This window comes from Dufourea novaeangliae, unplaced genomic scaffold (assembly GCF_001272555.1).
Source record: "Dufourea novaeangliae isolate 0120121106 unplaced genomic scaffold, ASM127255v1 scaffold99, whole genome shotgun sequence".
NCBI classification, from domain to species: domain Eukaryota; kingdom Metazoa; phylum Arthropoda; class Insecta; order Hymenoptera; family Halictidae; genus Dufourea; species Dufourea novaeangliae.
In genome coordinates this window covers 1,540,127-1,560,759 of record NW_015373982.1, presented here as the reverse complement: position 1 = coordinate 1,560,759, position 20,633 = coordinate 1,540,127, and the positions used below count along the sequence as shown (strand labels likewise).

At 45.5% G+C, this 20,633-nt stretch overlaps 1 protein-coding gene across 1 annotated transcript in view; it reads right to left on the bottom strand.

The window, feature by feature from the left end:
- Positions 1 to 1,969: 1,969 nt before the first annotated feature.
- The window catches only part of LOC107187305 (histone acetyltransferase KAT7), a 48,009-nt gene continuing 29,345 nt past the window's right edge, over positions 1,970 to 20,633 (bottom strand). The window contains exon 13 of the mRNA XM_015575375.1: positions 1,970 to 2,025. Within this exon, the coding sequence (XP_015430861.1) occupies positions 1,984 to 2,025 (42 nt within the window). The 3' untranslated portion in view covers positions 1,970 to 1,983. The remainder of the gene's footprint in view (positions 2,026 to 20,633) is intronic.

Below are 20,633 nucleotides of genomic sequence, written 5' to 3'. Positions count from 1 at the left end.
AAAAAAAAAAAAAAAAAAAAAAAATACGAACAGGGGGAAAGAAAAAAGACGAGAATCGTTTTGCGAATTTTGTTTGCACACGAGGTTCCAAAAATAGACGAGGGATACCAGAAGAAAGATTTAGGGACAGTATATCCTCGGTGAAAGAAATCGATTTTTTTCCCTCTTCTTTTTTGAGAAGTGAAGAGCTTTCGAAGCAATCGAGTCGCAAAGGATTCACCGTTGTTTACATCGCTAGAATTAATTGGCAATATACCGTGTCGGATATTCTCGCGAAAGCATGCGGTTTCCATGCAGATGAATTGAAACATACACCTAGATCGATTGGCGTACACCGCGCCGCAATATGGCGCACCGAGTGATAGCCAGACTGCAGGGCAAATAATTGCCTAATATACAAATTTCAGCTTTGATTGCCATTAACCAATCAACGAGATTGCCCTGTGTTTCTTTTCGATGTGCTCGCTGGAAAATCGACCTAGAACCACGATCAAAGAGCAACCGGTCGGGGGTGGGGGGTTATTCCTCGGCAACAAAGCATGCGCTTGACAGGTTCCACGGCCTACCTCCCAGTGGTGGGGATGACGGCTGGACAATAATCGTGTAGAACAAGCCAGACAATAATCGAGAGGAGTCTGTACCACGGCACGATGATATATATTTCTCGATATTCAACCGGTGTACGTACAGTTCCATTATTAACGATCAGACCGTATCCTTGGTACTCTAACGAATCCTGTCGCTTAAGAAAGCAGAACCACGATACCACTACGTAGCCCACGAAGCACGGGGTGGCAGTATTTCCCGCTCCGTGGAACTCGTCGGTATCTCTTACCGCGGCGACAGCTTTACTCGGACGGATTCTATGGACGGCGTTGTACGGACCTATCGTTTGAACGGGCGTACAGACGTGTTTGCATAAGTCTTTAATCTTCCTACGGGAGGTCGATCGTTTCTCGGAAACGAAGAACCTGTCTTGCGCGCCCCCGAAGGAACTATTTGTGTTCTCTCATCGGTCATCGTGACCAGCGACGAAACATTATCCACCGTTGGGCATTCTAGCAAATATCCGTATTTAGATCAGCCTTGATATTTGACTGGTCGAGTAATTACGACATGAGCCCCGGTTGGATAAGCCACTGGCCAAAAGGGAGCCTACGGTGTGTGTCTGTCGTTAGTGGAATAAGCGTGAAACTTTAATCAGGAATGCAGTAGTTCTCTGTCGCACGGTGTCGAAACCTGGATAACGGGCTGGCTGTGTACGGGACGGTTGCATGTAATGCTCGGTGCATTGTGCCAGATCAGTACGATAATAATCGTACCCGGAGCAGACTGGCAGGAAAATAGTCCAGCAATGGCGAGCAAAACGCAAGCAGCAGCAGCCACCAACAGTGGCAGCAGCAGCAGTTCGTTCCTCGGGTGAAGGACCCAGTCAGTCTCTCCCTCTTCCCTCTTTCTTACTCTCTATCTCTCTTTCTCTCCCTCTTCCTCCCTCTTTCTGCTTCTCTCCCACGTGCCCCTTCCACGGGAAATTATCGTTCTCTTTCTCCGCTCTTCGTTTCTCCCTGTTCCCTTTCTTTCCTTCCCGTCGTCCGTTCGTTCCCTTTCTCGCTTTCTCTCGATCATTCTCCATGCACGTCCCCACCACAGGCCCATCCCCTTGTCACCTATCTGCCTCCAGTCATCCTGACCCCTCCCCTTCACTTTTCCTCTTCCAGCCCTCCCCCCGTACTTCTCCATCACCATTTCTGCACTTCTGCCGCCGCAGTCCATGCTCATCAAACGATATATGTGTGTACGTACCCACCTGGTTTCTCAAATTGCGACGATCCAAATGAAATTACCACGCGATCCAGTCAAAAATCCCGCTACCACTGCAGCCCCTCCTTTTTCCATTTGCTCCGCTAGATGGACTGTCCCGTAGATCAAAGTGGAAACGGATTCGGGACAGATGTCGAACGTCTTGGTCCTGCCTCGGTCGTCTTAAGATGTTTTCGTCAATTGGGATCGCACGGGTTTAGATACCTGTGAACGATGTCTGAGTAGAGTTTTCAGTGGTTTACTCGACGAAATTTCATCGGGACGCGTAGCTAGGTACGCAGAAACGGGTAACGGTTAAGATATTGGAATTACGGGTAAATTGCTTCAAGACGATTAATTGCTCTAAGGTCAACGGGACGAATAATTAACCCCACCCCGGTACTGTTATACGCGTATTTTCTTCACGATTCTCTCCAAGATGATTGGATGTTTTGTCAAAGTCCTACGAAATATGTGTATTCGGTGCCTTAACCACGTGTCTGTTTAATTGTCGTTGAATCGACAATTATAATGTTGCGTTTGTTACGCTTCAGCGTTCAATGAATTCAGTTGCAAGGGGAAATGGGGGAAGTCAACGTCTCCTCGTTCGTTAATCCGCGGGCGCGATCGTTGCCGGTTACTGTTCGCGAAACAAAGAATTCCTTTGTAGCAATCAAGTCGGAGATGTTAACGAAAAATCTTCAGGACTTTATTGGCCGGTTTATTAACCAACACTTGTCTGAAAAGCGTTTTGATCCTTCATGTCTCTCTTTAAACTCACCAATCCTTGTACGATAAAGGAGTTTTATATTATTTATTCCGTCGCTTATATTTCCGTTTACGTTGGATCTCGGACCACTTGGAAATCTTACCGATAATTGGACACCCGGTCATTTTGCATACTTCTGTTGCTTTCGCGAACAGAGTCCTTGAAGGATCAAGGCTTCTGACAATCTTCTGTAATTATATGATACAATTTACCGGTGACCTCTTACATGGTTTTCGGATAATGGACGGGAAAAAAATGAAGACATGCGATGTTCTGTCGTAGGCGTAGCAATTTCTACAAAGCAAAAAGCTACCGGTTCTGGCCGCTTCCAATTGCACAAGATCCCGTAATAACGACCAAAGTTTCGTGTGCATGCCCGTACGTGTACGTTTACGTGTACTGCGGAAAGTCCTCCGAATATTCGCAAGTATTAGTGCTCACGAAACCGAGCCCTCTCGAGTGTGCGCGTTGCATCGTAACAATTTCCTTGATCGATAGATTCGGCATTAAGCGCAAAGATCTCCCGTAAAGCAACTGCACGTTCTCCACGGAATATTGCACAGCAAATTACCAGACGCGAACGAATGCACGCAAGAAATATTCGGCGAAAAAACTGGCGCAAAAAACGTACCCCAAAAATCAGAATGTTTCCTACGTCAACGGTGGTTATGTTGACTCGAGATTGTATTCGGAGCAGCTGCTTCCGGTGCTCCAAACATTTTGCACCGTTTCGGAGAACAGAAACTCAAAAACAGACGCTTGTACTTCCGAACGTTTACCGTACAAGTGAACTTTCCATAGTTTCTTCTGGTGTGTACTATTTTTAAAAGGAAACGGAAGTATGCATACTGATTGGGAGAATGAAATAAAATATCGATGGATCGTCGTGGTCGGTAGCTAAAGACATAGAGAGAGGGTCGTGTATTACGGCCAAGAGACGTTCTCGGCGTAGAGGCAGGGCCGTGTGGTGGTTGCGCGCACGGATAAAGGATCGACCGTAGCGATTCCGGACAGGAATTCCCGATGAGATGGGCGGAAAGTACAAAGGTTCGACGCGCTTCGGCGGTTCTCGGTACGGGAGGGCTTCCGGTCGAATTCGGCTAGCTCCGATCGGGCTCGTGCACGCTCGTCTAGGATCGGGGTGCCGGCCGGTGCGTGGGGTCTACATCGTGCAGGACGGGTAGTAGCGTCGCGCCGCGAGAGACCGGCAGTTTTGCGCTTCGTGCAACGGCCAATCGGCCAGTTCGTCGCCGGCTGTTCGTGAAAGAGGTATTTTCGCACATCGTTCTGCCGCTCGCTCTCGAATCGGACGTTCTCTGCTCTCTCTCTCTCTCTCTCTCTCTCTCTCTTTCTCTCACTCGCTCGCTCGTTCTCTGTGTGTCCACCGATTCAATCTCCACGCTATTTTCTCTCTGCTTTTCGCTCGCTCGTTTTTTTTTTCCTTCGTCTCGTTCATCTCGTATCGCATCCCCCGATTCTCTCTTGGTAATCTAGTCTCCACGTTTCTTCCGTAAGTACTTTTCGTTGTTCGCACGGAAATTCATTTTCGGGATCTCGAGCGCGATCCTTCTCTCCACGCAACACAACGTGTTACAATGTGTTTGAATGTGTTCCATCGTGAACCGGCGGCGGGAGCCCAAGCCTCCTCCTCGCCCGAAAGTCCCCCCCGGGGTTATTTGTAAGTGTGCATCGTATCCGTTCGCCCAGCTGCCACGTATGTCGGGTGGCGGCATGCGAGCGAATTGCCGAGTGTGTTTGGTGACGTGGTTAAATACGCGCGGCCATTTCCACGGGTCATGAACGAGATAGAGAGCGTGTTTTTGCGACTGTGTGCGATATCCGACAGAGGACTGCGTAGGAGGAACAGGAAAGTTAACAATGTCCTATGGGTACTCTCGGTCAAAGTTACTAATTACGTATTTATTTTTGCAAATTCATCGTCGGGACGTTATCACGTTTGACAAGTTCATTTCGTATCACCTAGATCGCGTTTCGTAGACACAGTTCTTTTTTCTTTGTCTTTCTCAGTTGAAAGCATGAGCGAGAAAACGCGGCGAAGAGAGAAGAATAAGCGCGAAAATAAGCCGATCGCCTCGGCGTTTTTCTGTGGAAGGTTTGACGAATGGTGAAACAACACGCGTAGTTGAAGAGTCGAAAGGGAAGAGGGAGGCGAAAAAAAGAGAGAATGAAATAAGAACGGAGAGCAGCCGGCCTCGTAGCATACGCGGGGGTAGAAGTCGCGTCAAAAATAATTTCGAGACGCGACTGTCACGCGTACGCGTTGGGCTTACGCCGGTTGCGCCGCATTCCGCGGGTCCAGGCTTACGAAACACCGAATGCGACCTTTTCAATTCTCGGTCGACTCGAGTCGACAGTCAAGTGATCGATGGCAGAACAAGTTCTTTTTTTCTTTTGGTGATGTCGGACGAATAATTCGACGGAAGAAATCCGCGGTTCAATCGATGTGGCGAAAAAAAAAAAACTGACAAGGAAATGTCCCTGCGGGTAACAGTGTGCGCCACCGGCTGGCTAACCTCGTTCTCGCGAACCACCGGAAGAGACGAACCACGTGCACCTCAGAGATACAGGTAAATTCTTCTTTTAATTTTCTTTCTCCTTAATTGCGACGAGCTTACAATTTTTATGGATCTTTTCAAATCGCGTATCGCCATATTTTGCATATTGGTGATACTAAAAACATGTATTTATGTATTATCCTTGTAGAGTCATCGGTAAACTATGGACGTTTATACAAATTTAAATTTTCGTAGTTACATTTTGGAAAATGAGTGATACGATGGAACTGATTTCGTTCGTCATTAGTACTGTTAGATTGAAGATAATTGAATTCTTTGTTAAATATTTAAAAAATTTCCATTTCATTGTAGTTTCGTATATTCACGCAACCAAATGAAAACTCGTGTGTATTCGCAAAGATGAGGGTCCACCGTATCGTTTCGTAGCGATAATTTTATTTTTCCTCACTCCTGCAACTATACCGTCAATCGGAGCTTATTTTTAGCGTCAACAGCTTGATGTTGATTCATGCTCGAAATTGTAAGCTCGTTCTTATTTTAAGTTTTCTGATTCCTCCTTTGGTTTGAACAAAATACGGAATGGTGAAAAGGAGCCTGTCGAATGAGGAACGTTATTTCGCTACTCGATCACGCTCGACACGGATTGACGGTCGTTTCGTCTCTTGGGTATTCCCATTTGCTCTCCGTCGAAAACATTTTTTATCAATCGCGTTCTTCGTTCGCAGACGCACTATTTATCGCACGCTGATTTTACATAACGTTTTAAATTTAACAAAGGATCGTTATATAGACGACAAACGCGAAATTTCTTCTCAAAAAGAGTATTGTATATTAGAGGTTTCAAACGTTAATTAAAATTACCCGCCTATATGTATATATATGTAACGGGAAAATGTTTTTTCGTCCCGAATATTGATAAAGGCTTGTACCCCCGCAATTTCGTTTTTTTTCCCACGTACTCGATATTCTTTTGAATTTTCCATTTCTCGAATATTCACCCGAGTAGTAACGGTTGCTACAAAGACCCTAGTCGTCATTAAAACAGATTTCCGGCAGAACATTGTTATTGCAGCTGTGGGAACTAAACACAGTGAATTCGAGAGGTTTTATTGACGTTTTTTTTGTCTGTTCGTTAATTTTGGTTCGAGTTCTTTTAATAGTCGTCTGTTATCGTCAATGGTCTCGGTATCTCGTCTGTTGGTTTTCAAACGGAAAAACAATAAGGACACGAAGCAGACAAGAGACGCGGGTGGTTAAAATTCAGTATGAAAATAGATTGTCTTTGACACGTGTCGTATGTCTGTCATGGCTGGGTGTATTACCGCTCGTTTACACCCGTGAACATATGCCAAGTTATTAAACGCGTAATCGTTCCGACCGATGTCTAAATAATTATTTTCCTCTTCTTACACGTCTGACGTCGAAACTATATAAGGTTAAGTGGTCGACTGCGTCAATCTTCGTCAAAAGGTGCGTGCTCGATCGACCACGTTATTCAGTAACTCATTTTCCAGTGATTCGAAAATTTAAAATGAAATTGCAATTCTCAATTTCAGAAAGTTACAACCCAAGTTCGGAAAGTTTCATTTAATAAGAGATACGCGCCTCGTTTTATACTACGTTGACTTCTATAGCTGTTACTTAATCTCGAATGTGTCAATAGCGGCCGTCAAAACCCATAAAGCAGTCGACTCGAAAATTATGAGCACTTCATTTGTCTCCATTTTATCATCTCGTAACTGTCAAGTATTACGTCCAGCTCAGAATGATTCGACCTTGCCGCAAGAATACAACATAGACGTTAAGTCGATCCCGAGCGAGAGTGCTCGAATTTCGGGCGTACGGACAAAAGAATTGACAGAATACTCACTCAGGAGTGGGGTCGAACCTATTTCAAGTCACATTTAATGATTTCTCTGTTTCCATTCAACGTCGACGATACTTCTATCAGTATTAACTTCTGAAAGCATCCGTTGGTATCCGTAGGAGTCGTTAGTCAAGAGTCTACCACGATCTTACCGTATCGTTTCCAGTTGGAGTAAACCGAGTGAGGCTTGTAAATTAATCATAGACCCGGTAAAGGGCGATGTGCCCGGTTAGAATTGAAAGCTTAGAAAAGGGCAGGCGGTAGTCAGCAGTCAGTCAGTCAGTCAGTCAGTCATGTGGGACGAGGGAATTCGCCAGTTGTAACGTGCGTTCGTTCGGTACCGGGACGGCCTCGTGGTACGTATGCCGCGGCGATGATTGTGTGTCGGTGCGTGGACTCGCGCGTTAGTCTCTCTCACGGGCACTCGAAAAGGCCTCTCCTGTGTACATGTGTGCCGCGCCGTGCTGATGTCAACGCCTGGTGGGTCGCCGTGCCCGACGCTGGTTTTATTTAATCACGCTGTGCTCTGCCCGGCTGCCGGCAGGCCTGTTGCTAGGCACCCTTCTCCCCCCCTCTTATCCTCCTGCCTCCTTCCCTCGATCGCGGGGCCCTCCGCGACGTGCCCCGCCCCTGTCTGCGCCCCCCTCCTGCACTACCGGCGGCGGGTCGTGTCTCGAACATCGTTATCTCTCTCACACTCCAGTCGCGCATACCCGCTTTCCGTCTCTATCGCTCCCCGTTAGTTCTACGTGCCGACGAGCGTACACTCCCATACACATCGTTTCTCGCTTTGCCTCTTCTCCACGTTTCATCCATTACCGGACACCACCGGCGTATAGTGGTGGTGGTGGTGGTCATCGGGAAATCTTCCATTTCGTGGTGGTGAACCTATCTCTCTTCCTCCCTGTCTCTTGTCTCTGTCCCTCTTTAAGCAACTGTGTACATGTGCCCACTCCTATTCGGTCTCTACAACGGCAGCTGCTTTCCACGTCCATCGTGTCGGTTTGCCGATTCGTGGTTTCAACGAGAGAGAGAGAGAGAGATTGCTGATGCCAGGATTTTCCGATTGGTGGCCTGACCGCCAATTCTCGTTAACCGAGGAAAGTATTTCACTGGTATGCAGACTGGAGCAGACCGTATTTGCACCGGGACCAGTTCTGCCGGTTCAGTTTCCTTGAGCTCGCACTTCGGGGCCTAGCTTTGGGCCCGAGATCGGTCGAGGGTAGATTGGAGTTTGTAAAAGTTTCACGTTTTTGGGATTTTTTTTTCGTTTTGATCGCTAAAATAGCTTCGGTTAGTTCGCGTACGATTTATTTCGAACGAGCATTACACGCCGAATCGATCGACTGTGTGTACCTAGCCTCCATTCAGAGACCACGTAACTTTCCGAAGAATGCAGGACAACTACATATACAGCGTGACCAGAATAAAGTGCGTTTCTTTCCTCGGATTACATTCTTGTGTACCGATACACGTGAGCGTGTACTCTGAACACGTACAGAAGCCTCGTTCTGTAACCGATGCGTTCAGGATGTACGTAGATAGAACGAGTTTCAAGTGAACATCTAATTGGAATGTCGTCGATGTCGATCTTGGTCTTCTGGGCTTGGTCGGCTCGTACTGGTCTGATCGTTACTGGATAGAACACGTTCTACATATTAATTCTCTTAAAATTATCCTCGAAAATTTGTATCAGGGTTATCGAGGTCTTTCGAGGAATTCCAATCCGTCCGAGATCTAATTGGCGTACGATTCCTAAATAAAATGGTAAAAACGATTCGCCAACGTTGCCCACGATTACATTTCTCTGTGGGTCTCTCTTCGGTGCCAACGTAGAAACGTATCTGGACAAAGCCAACGGAAATGGCATGCGAATCCCGATGACGTCAACCGTCGTTGTGAAAAAAAAAAAAAAAAGAAGTGTGCGCGGCGCGCGCGCACGTAGAAGGGGGAAGAGACGAGCCGACCGTCGAGGGGGAAGGATGGAGAGGAAAGGAAGAAAGGAAGGAAGATTCCTAGAGATCTCCTTTTTCGCGCAGCCGGTTTCGCGTGGACGGCCTTGAAATTCGTGAGATCGGAGGAACAATCGGGTACGGGCGTCCGTCCGTGCAGGATGGGTCCAGTGGCGCCGACTAGTCTCCTCTCGCGCCCCACCATCCTTCTCCATGGTTCGTTAAGGACCCCACCAATATTCCAGCAGGTTTCGGGCTTAAGGTCTACTCCCGTAGTTCGCCCCGCTGCTGCCGGGCTCTGGCCATCGTTGAACCGTTCCGACCGTCAAGGACAGTTCGGTTCAGTGCCGTGTAAAGAGGGTCAGGCACGTAGACGAAAACTTTCAAGGGCAGACACACGGGGGGCCCCTCCGCCGCTTCTCTTCCTTGCTGTCGCGTAAATTTCACGCTGTATTGCTTTTATAGCCGCGCGGTGCTCGCCCCTGGTGGACTTCGGCAGTGAGAATCGTCCTCTTGTCGGATCGTTCACCGAACTTCGATAAAGTTGAACAGTTACGAGACATAGAGAGATGTTCGTTTCGTCGAGAATTTTCTACGATGATTGGAAATTCAACTCGATCTTTGTTCACGAGTCTCTTCGACATACCTTCTCACACGCCCACCATCGACGGAGACACACGATGAGACTGCAAACGTTTATATAATGTACGATCGCAAGAATGGAAAGTATCGATTTCGTTAACGGCAAGGTGTACGAACCGTACATACATACATTGTGTGTGGATAGTGAAGATTGTCAATGGTCAGAACAGAAAGTTCCATGGGCCAATAGGAACGGGCGACACGCTACAGGCCCAGCACACCAGTGAATCTCGAGATACACATATGTATATTGCTACGGATTCGATACGACGGCCGGTTCGTGAATTTTTTTTTTTTTTTCGTCACGATCATCAAGTGTATAACGGGTCGCGAACAGTGTCGAGCAGTGCACGAGTCGTCGTTCTTATCTGTGCGCCGTCGGGGTCATCGACTCAATCTGGCCGAGTAAGTACGGAGGCACACTTATCGTTGTGCTATCGTCTAATTTGCAGTGACGCGTATAGCCTGAAGCCACACGTTCCCACATGTGCAACGCGTGTTGTATAGTCGTCGAGTATCTGGAGAGGGCCTGACCCACCACCAGTATGGTTCCTCTGACGATCGTGTGAGTCGCTAATTTTTCATCGAGCGTAATTCCCAAAGAATGCGGGCGGACGTGTGCACCATCGAAACCAGAAAGAAACGGAGATAGAGCATGGGAGGGGCCACACTGGGATACCATTCGACGCTGTACATTCGTTCAACAACTCTTGTTTGCCTTCGGTTTAACTATTTCTCTACGTGTCGAAATAAATCTTAGTGGATTTTACTCCAGTTTCTGGCGAAGATAAACCTTTTTCGAGGCTTCTTGTTTTTTGATAAATTTCGATCTGACGATCCTGCGGAGCGATCGGCCCGCCATATTTGAGGAGATGTCGGCTGGAAGAAGCGAGGAGACGTCGAGGAGGGCACGCCACCGGGAACCAAGGCGCAGCGCGCCGAGAGGGGAACACCGCGGTTATTTTTGCCTTTATGCCCAGCCTTTTTTCCCCTTCTTTTTTTAACGCGTTCTGGAAATACAACCGCGCGCCACGATCGTCGAAATAACGGCGTGTATCGGCCGCTCGAGCGCGATTTCGCCTCCGAGATATCGGGCTCCTCGAGTGCCGTAAGTTTTTTTCGAGCATGTCAAAGTCACCTCTAGCCACCGCGTTATTTCATCAATTTTTCCTTTTCGCGAATAGCCGAACGAATTCCAACCGATCCCTCGTTCATATTCAACGCCAGAGTTGGCATGTTTTTTTTCTCTATTTTTTTTTAGGAAATTCGCGAACATTCCCCGTTACGTTCCTGGCAATTAATAAGCAACGCTCGATTCTCGGACGGGTAATGTACGTAAATCTTATCATGAATGAATCACACAATCTTATCGTGAATCTCAGCGTAACAGTTTGCCCCGTAGTTTTCATTAGAATTATATCAAAGAAAGCGTTAGGTTTGCTCAGCGAACCGTTGTAAGTCCTTTAACCGAGAAATGTGTGGCGTGTGTGGGGGTACAGTTTGACTAGTTGTGTGTGCTCACTAGTGGATTACATTTTCCAAGTGTACGTTTCTGTGTGCGGATGGCTTTCCGCTGTAATCCTTTCAGACGCTGAGGGTTATCGGTATACCATCTTCGAGGAATAACAGCTTCTCTGGTAAATGTCTGTGGCCAGAATATTTTCAATATTTCAACTATACAAGTAGGATTTTACGTCTTATTCTGGCGATACGATTCTTCCCTCTATTTTACGTATTATTAGCAAAAAAAAAAAACAAAATCTTCACAATAGCACCAGAAGTAGCAGGCGAAAAAGATTCATTTAGTTCCTCCGTACAGAACGGAACTTGTCGGCCGAGAAGGAAGGTTGGATAAACATGGTTCCCATTGTGCGGTCTCGGATTACGCCAGCAATGCTGTCTGAAATCAATCCGTATAACGTTTCTCGGAAAGCCAGTCCAATTTGCAAGGGACGGGTCAACCGTGGAAGTGTGCCGTATCGAGCACGGTATAGAATTCGATATATTTCCACGAAATTCTTCATTGAACTCCGATTACCGAGGATTATTAAAACGTACGAATAGGACTCTGCTATCGTGTCTGTCTATGGCTTGCTGTTTCCACTGGCTAAATCTTCAAGTTCGATACTCTTGGAGAGACAAAGCTTCTACTAGGGGAAAAAACGACATAGAAGAAAAATCTTCTATCACTTGGTAAATTTATTCCAGGTAGTGGAATAAATGTTAAATCGTTTTCCCTACGTTACTTTTTCCCCTAGTGGAAGCCGATTTTGCTCGTGGGTGTACGTCGCAAGCTGGTCGTTTTTTTTTTCCAAGTAATCTTGACTCATCCGAGCAGCGGACTCGTCGGCGGAAGTTTCTTAACGGTCGTTACGCGACGCACAGACAGCCGTCCCACACGGCCTGGGTTGCTACCTCGCCTCCTATGTAGTCTCGCCGCGAACTTCCGGTACCGATCGGACGGAGTGGCGAAGGAGGGTCGTCGTTTTCTTGTTCAATCGGGCTCCGATGGACGCCTCTGACCGGCCGCTCCCTATGCTCATCCAAAGGTGACTCTATTTTTAAGTTTCCGTGTCGGAACCATTAATAATTTATATTCCAGTCGTTTTTGTGTCGAATCACCGCCTGGACTTAGTTTAACGCGTGGGTTAAACATGTGGGACACGACGATACGGAATAATGATTCTTGGTTGGTGTTTGAAAAATAAACCAACGTGTTCGACTATATATCAGTGGATTCGACGAAATTCCAAGTTGATTGGAAAGTGTGTCTTGGATCGATAAGAAAGGCAACAGCAGGATAATGGAAGTTACTTGTGACTGGACGTAAATAGTAGAAAGCAGGTTTCATTGTGATAGCAGGATGTCTTGTGTGTAGTGAAATTCTGGCGAGACCACGGATTAATTATCGTCGGGGACGGTTCTCTACGGATCTGTGTACTTCGATCGAGTAATTTCTACGACAGAACGGTTCCAGTATTTTCTTTCTTTTCGTATCGAGCTTTCGAAAGCCACTCGAGATTCCAATCGATCGGTTTCATGTGCGGGGTAACAATGTCTAGAGGAGCAGGGGTGCAGGAAAAGTCGTCGACGGAACCGAGAGACAGACAGCCGCGAATCAGGGATAGCAGAAATGCCATTGAATCGAGTGAACAATGGATCGATGCATTATCCGACAAAATAACGAGGTATTCAAACGCGACAAGCGAGTGTGATATTTTCCCGTGGTCGAAAGGCCACACGGCTGTGAAAGTGTCTATGGTGGAGCTGCGAATCGGTATCGAAATTTCGACAAATAATTACGGACTAGTTGTTCACGTTATCTTAGCTGTTCTCACAGCATACAGTTTATAATGTATGTTATAAAAGTGCACGAACTTTTGGGATCAATTTAACGCGAGATAAAATACTTTGTCATCGCTCCGACAAGATAACCTGCCAAGATTACGGTTGATAACATTCACGAAAAAAAAAAAAAAAACGATAACGCTTGTGACAAGAGATTCACTGCAGACTCGTGCAAAGGTTACGAACCGGTTCTCCGATCCATCGTGGTTTCGCGTGTGTTTGAAGGAACCTCAGAGTATAACGCATCAATTACCGTTGCAACGTTCGTGACGATTAATCAAAGGCAGGATGCTCGTTGCTGACACGTCTCGTGAATATAATACAACGATGTTCGTCGAGTCTTAGAACATTTCGCGAGGACAATTGAGTCATCATTATTAAAGCAATTAATTCCACAGGAATTAACAGATTGTTCAACAAATTCTTGTACAGTCAGGTGTACAGATCCATTCGTTAGAGCCCCAGAATGGTACTTCAGTTTGACAGTCATTTTTCAGGGGATTTACCGTGTTTTACACAGACACTGCTTTGTCCCAATGAGAATAGAATCTGTTTCTAGTTTCCACTAGGGAAAAAAGTGGCGTAGAAGAAAAGTCTCCTACCACTTACTAAATTTATGACAAGTTCGGAAATAAATGTTAAACCGAATATTAATTTGGCATAAATTTCAATAACTCTCAAAACTAAATGGTAGGAGGCCTTTCGTCTACCTCAAATTTTCCCCTAGCGGAAGCCAAGTTTGTTCCTAAGTGTACATAAAATATAGGTTAGGAATTGAAATGTGATTTATAGGAGCAAGGAGAGCTTCGAATGAAAATCCGACGAAAAGCCAACGTTCGCGTATCTCGTATTGCTTGTCTTTCTGCTCACCGCCATTTGTTCGCAACCTTGCCCTCTTCCATTCCTCCCCCCCCCTTCCCCGTCCGTCGACTTTTCTCCCCACCGAGCAGCCCACGATCCATTCGATCCTTTCCCCTTATCTCGTTCCGGCGGCGGCGGTGTCGCGCTTTTCTTTCGTCCGTCGTCCCACCCTGTGTCTGGCTTCTTTGCTTTGATTCATCGGGGTCTTTTGCCCCTCGCCCCGCGATCCTCGACTCGGTCCCCGGCCTATTATCGTCGCTCGTCGTCGTCGACGAAGGACGGCGAAAGAGGGAGGCGTGGGCAAGGGAGGGGAACAAGAGGGGGCGACCAGAGAGACTTTCCTTTACCTCCGCCAACGAGAGTGGCAGAGGTTTCAATGTCACACGATTCGCCGCGGCTGCTTTACGGAGGAACTTCCAAGACGGGTACTCATCGGAGCTGATTTTTCAAATCCTCAATTTCTTACGCCATTCCTTTCATTTCTTTGGGAAATTGCCATTTACATCCTGCTCGATTTCGAATCGTGTCTTGGTTCTTTTATCGGAGGAACTTGTCAATTTTACTCGTACTACAGTAAATCCTCGATGAATGTCAGGTCCCCAGGTGTAACGCTGATTGTTTTTACGCATATGGCCATTAATTTGTGGAATATTTAACGTTGAGTGCCGAGGAGCCTTCGAACAATCATCGAGGATTTACTGTAATGTTGCTACGTCTTCGGACGCCTGGACAGGTCGCGGACTGTAATCTTGTTTTAGCTACCGGATAAATGGTGGTCGATGGTCCGTGGACGGTGTGATACGATACAGTGGACTCGTAAAATCGACAATAACCATCGACGTTGGAAATAACCATGAGACATGGGGCTCAAAAATTATTCTACTCCGACTTCTTGTCTGTTTTCCTTTCATTTCCTCTTGAACAAACATTTATTCTTCATAATTCATTGCATTTCTTTTCCTGATTCTGTGCTCCTCATATAGAGGTCAGTCGTAGGGTCCAAGAACTTTTCTACTCTAGCTTCCAATCGATTTCACGACAACATTATGTCACTTCGTCTTTTTTTCGCACTTGAACACACTTACCTTCTTTCTTCATATTTCATTGCATCATTTTTCTTGACCGTGTGCCTCGTCCTATAGAGATCAGCCATAGTTTGCAGAAACGACCGCACGTATTCCAAACGTTTCCCCCTTCCTGTCGATCGGTCAACCGAGCACACGAGCTTATCGATCGTATGCGATCGAAATATCGACCGAAGAGACAGGTTCCGTGACAGGTGTTCCCTCACCAGCGAGCATTAAACCGCCGATACACAGAGCCCAGCCGCAGCCACGCGGGTGCTCGCGTGACAAGTTCGGATTTCCGGTCGTGCTTGGGAAATGTATCGCGAGCCGAAGATATGTAATTCCTTCGACTGCGCAGAATGCGGTTACGAGCGCGTGCAACGTTGTGCAACGAGTTTCGTCGAGATTAGATTTTTCACCGTTACGTTATTGAATATCGGCGGACGTTTGTGTTCTGTTTTTTTTTTTTTCTCTCTTTTATCTCATTGATTTACGATTCAACACCAGTCCTTTCTTCGTTCCCCAAGATTGAGTAGAAAACACACTTCCCCTGGAACATTTACATTTCGCGGTTCGAGAATATTCCGTGACCGTTTTCTCCGGGTATCTTTCATCGAGGATATTCAAATCGACTTGAAAGGTGAATACGACCGTGTGTTCCAGGTGAAATATTAGTAGATAAACCTACGGAGGTTTCCTTTGGGTCGATACGTCACGAATCTCGAGGGATACCAGGCTACCTGTCTCCTCGGTGCAGCATCTGTTCTCTGGACCCTTCCGTGACAAATCTACGTGCTCGGCTAGCAAGGCCTCCCCAGAGTTTTCGGGTTTGTTGTCGATCTGTTACGATACTCGGGACACTTTTTTCCGTGAATGCAAATCGAGCGTGCTCGGGGACTTAATATCGGCTCCTCGAATCGCCAGGAAGTTTCCACTGTAGTCACTACCTGTGCTTCTTGTTTCTACGTCTATACAGGACGGTTTCGTTGCGTGCATCGATCTTTCGGCCGAGCAACCGTGTCGACAATGGTACTAGCGATCGTGAATCATGGTCTCGTGCACATGGCATTCCGCTGGCTTTCATCGATTTTAACCAGGCATCGAAATTACGTTAAATTTCTTTCTGTTTGACGAGTATACGTCGGCTCAGTCTATACGCTATTAATGCATTTGACTGCTCAGACTTGTACCATTGAGAGACAATAAGAACCTGTCAGAATTGGGCAGAATTTTATTCGAACAATACTCAGTGAAAAGCAGGAGTATTTAACCCTCAACGGTGACACGGGGTCTGTTTAACCCCAAGGCAAGTTGAGGCTAAATTTGACAAACATCCCTAAAATTTTATCAGTAAATATTGAAAATCTAAAAAGGTTACGATTTTTTAAGTAAAAATACTCATTTTTCATGGATTGTACTACACTCAAATTGAAATTAACACCTGTAAAACATTTTATTCTTAATTTGCACTATTTGAAGATTGTTCGGTAATTTTTTCAACCTAAACTAATTAATAGTTTATTCACATACTGTGGGGTAACTGTGACCCCAGTGTGAGGGTTAAGCAGTTAACGAGATTAAATAATTGTTCGCCAAATGTCGACTCATTCATAATGAAGTATAGTGCCTCTCCGAGCTGTAGTGATTTTAGGTGTTATCCTCTCAGTGGGCATGCTACGTGATACCCTAGAGGGTTCACATCGCTAAATATATCATTTGCTACTTCTTGAAAAACGTCGGTCGTTCCTGAACCAGCCACCGAAACCCTTAAAGGGGCGAAAGATCCGAACTGTTGTTTTACGAAGTCACTATAGCTCGGAGACGCACTATATCATACTATAAAAATTGAAATTTCCACGTTCAAACGATTAAAAATTAGGAAATACTATTTTTCGTTATCTTTTATTCGTTCTTCGAGACTCTTTTATCTAGATAATGAGTTTCTCCGTCACTGGAACCTGTGTTCCTACGTGGAACTACTGGTCCGCAGACCTTCTGTATTCCTTAGATCTCCCATGTCCAGCCTCTGCAGTACAGGACCGATCGGGGCCGCATATATGTCCGGCAGGGATCGTCGAGTGAGACACTATCGGAGCAACGTGACTACGTGTCGTTCGCAGCACGCGTTACTCGGGTACTTCAGGCTGTGCCAATGTCGAGTCAGTCAGGTACCTGAAGTAGCGCGTGCTGCAACGAAACCGGATCGTCGTCTTTTTCCCCGGCGAGGAATTCAGGTCGCGGAACCAGCCTGTGTTTCTGTATATATGTGCCACACCATGGGGAATAGTACACAAGAAGAGATTCAAGGAGACGAAGGGGGAGGATGGAAACGGTGGTGGAAAGAACTGTGGAGGCTGCATGTTAATTGTACTTCATCAGGTGCTCTGGTGAACTCGATACCCGGCACCTGTTGGAGCGCAATTCATATGACTGTGCCCTGCTGCCTTGTTTCATCACGACAGAACCGAAAGATCCCCGTCTCGATCGAGAAAACTGACCGGTTAACGTGACTGTGATTAGTAGACTGCGGATTTTATGCATTTATAGCCTACAGGGGTATGTGAAATACAATAAAACAGAAAGCTTTTATCAGTTTCAACGATTTTTCTATTTTATTCTGGACCCAATAAGATACAAGGGAAGGCACGAAAGTGTCCCCCTCCGATTTTGATGAAACTTCGTATGTCTATTAAGTAGTCAAAAATACGTATCCCTTATTTTTGACTGCTTAATAGACATACGAAGTTTCATCAAAATCGGAGGGGGACACTTTCGTGCCTTCCCTTGTTAGAAGAAGGAAATTCCTATCTTTGTTTTTGAATTAATTTTTAAAATGTAACTTTGCATGAAAATCCGCAGTCTAGTGATTAGCATTGGGACCGAATCGGATTCGCGAAGGACTGTATCTAACAGGTCACACAAATTATCAAGTAGTTAAGGGGTGTGTGCAAATCGAACCGTTCCGCCATTTTCGAGGAACTCGATCGACGACAAAAGCAGCCCCGTTCCTCGTCGATAACAAGCCTCCGATGAGCTTTTAATGGCCGCTTGGTAAATTACGCGATTTAATTTTCCGAGCAGCGTCGTTTACCGTTTAATCGACAAATAAAATTAAATCGGCGCCCTGTTGTTAGGTGGACCGGGGCTACGCGTTGTTAGTGTGTCGTTTCTCTCTATCGACGAAGAAGAGACAGGGAGGAACCTGTGTTGTAGCCTGGTAATGTCGCGACCTAATGGGATAATGACGTTACGTGGGGTCGCGTGGCGGTGTACCGACTGAAAGAAAATGGAGAGAGAGGAGACAGCGTGAGATGGACGAAGAAAGAGAGAAGAGGCGCGCAGAATAACGCAATTATTCGCCTTTTAGCTCGATTCCTATAGAAGCGTCGAAAAGCGTGCGCTCTGCTGCTGTGTAGGCTGTTACCGTTCTTTTATTTCGGTCGGTAAACTTCCGGTCACGAGACCCGCGGCCCAAGCACTAAAAATACAACCGTTCTATCGATCATCGATATTTTCATTACCATTTATCCTAACGACTATTCAATGTTTTTCCCTTCTTTTTGTGTGTGCAATAAAACGTCTAGTAAAAAGAGTTACAGAAGAAAAAAAAGAGACACGGAGTATTAGATGTGTGCGTATGGTGTGTGCGCGAGCGCACGTCGTCTGGTCGCATAAAAGGAACCTAAAGGAGGCATTACAAGTCAATAGAGCGTGCACTGTACGAGAACTGTATTAACGAGCATTAAAAAGATACGCCAGACAGGTTATATAGGGTTCTACAAAGAGCTGCTGTATGTGTGTGTGTGTGTGTGTGTCTGTTCATAAAAGAGCTTTTTATTTACTTACGTCTACACTGTTACGTCTAACGATAATGTTACGAACTAATGTTACGAATACGTGAATTACTTTACGACGGTTCGTTTTATGTCCTAGATCGTGTCTACCATTTGTACTCTTAATAAAACTGTGGCGAACGAGGTGCGTGCGTTGTACGCTGGCGAACCGGTCCGGGTTGGGTTGTTGCTCCGCCGTTTCTCTCGGCACCGGGGGGCCACCTTTATTTAACGCAAGAAGAACCGTGCTTCGACGCTGGGGAAATTCCTTCGAAACCGTTGAAACACCGAATTTACATAAGACAGCGTTTAATTAATCGGAAGGCGCAGCGAATCGATTTGCTTAAAATAGACAGCCAGGTTCGAAGGTGCGAAATTGAATCGCCTACGAAATCGTAATTCCTGCGGGAGGGAAATGCGTGACGACCCCTTTTCTTACTCGTCGATGAAGGGTTACGCGCTGCACACTTAGGAGCAAACTCAGTTTCCACTAGAGGAAAAAATAACGTAAGAAAGATCTGCTACTATTTGGTATCGAGAATCACTGAAATATATGTCAAATTAACGATTTAACATTTATTTTAGTACTTGAGATCATATTACCAAGTGGTAATATATTTCATAAACTGGTGGCCATATGCGGCCGAAATAAATATTATTAGCTTCAGATGCGTTATTCATTAATCCCGCACTATCTCCACTCCTATTCCTAATTTCGATTAACCAAAAAAGTAATAAGAAACAATAAATAATAACAAAATAATTAATTTGAAAACTTTTAAGTTTTGGAATTAGTTCCAATTTTCGCCACTAAATGTCCCATAAATTCCCAAATTTTTCCGGCACTTTTCTGAATCCAAGATGGCGGAAAAACCTGCAAATTTGTGGGGATTTCTGGCCCCCACTAGGGCGTCATAAACTTGCAGGTTTTTCCACCATCTTGGATTCAGAAAAGTGCCGGAAAAATTTGGGAATTCATGGGACATTTATGGGAAAATATGAGATAGTCGTAGTGCTAGGAAAGTGTTGTTAGTTAAGCTGTTGCTTAATAAACAACACATACCAACCACTTAACTGTTTTTTATTGAAAAAATCTGATGAAAATACACAATTTACAATAGTATTTGAATAAATTTCACAACAATTGCCTTAAATACTTATATATAAATACGAGTTTACAATATATTTGTAACAATATGTGCATAAATTCAGTAAAACATGGCTTAAATATTATTCAGACTTATAACAATAAAAATAATTCCCTCTTCTGTAACTTGTAAATCTTCCGTACGATGTTCAAAGCTTCATACGGAATAGTTTCATACGTTTTGTCGTCGAAATATTCATTCTTCGGGACATACGATAGATGTCGGACTCCTGTGGAGGGGTTGCCAAACAGGACACATCACGAGTCGTGATTCACGGACATATTTGTGTGCGAAGAAAATGATAGATACGTGCTCTCATTCACACATTTCACCCACCACTGCCATATGCTCGCATGCTGCACGTTGTTGCCCGCTGGTGAGTTTGGCTGGCGCTGAATTGCCCACCACTGTTGTAACGTGTACACGGCGAGAAACTTGATCACGGTGGCGAAGTTGTTCTCGGATGACGATAAGCGATACAACCTTATGAGTTGTGTATCGAATTGCTTCGTGACAAAAAGGGGGAAGTTTGACCCTTTGCCTCTCGTACAACGGGTACGGATTAAGTTCGAGTACTGCCGTACGTGGTAAGAGGCTCTTTGCGCAGAACCATGTTTTTAGCACCGAAATAAACTTTTTCGTTACCTCGATTCTTGTGCAATCGTTATTGAAAAATGGTAATTCGGAGTCTGTCTATTGTTCTATTACAGACAACGAGATGTACGTTATGAAAATTCGGAAATAAAGATGAACCTTAAGAAATATATTTACTTCTTTTATTTGTACCTTATATATATATATATATATAT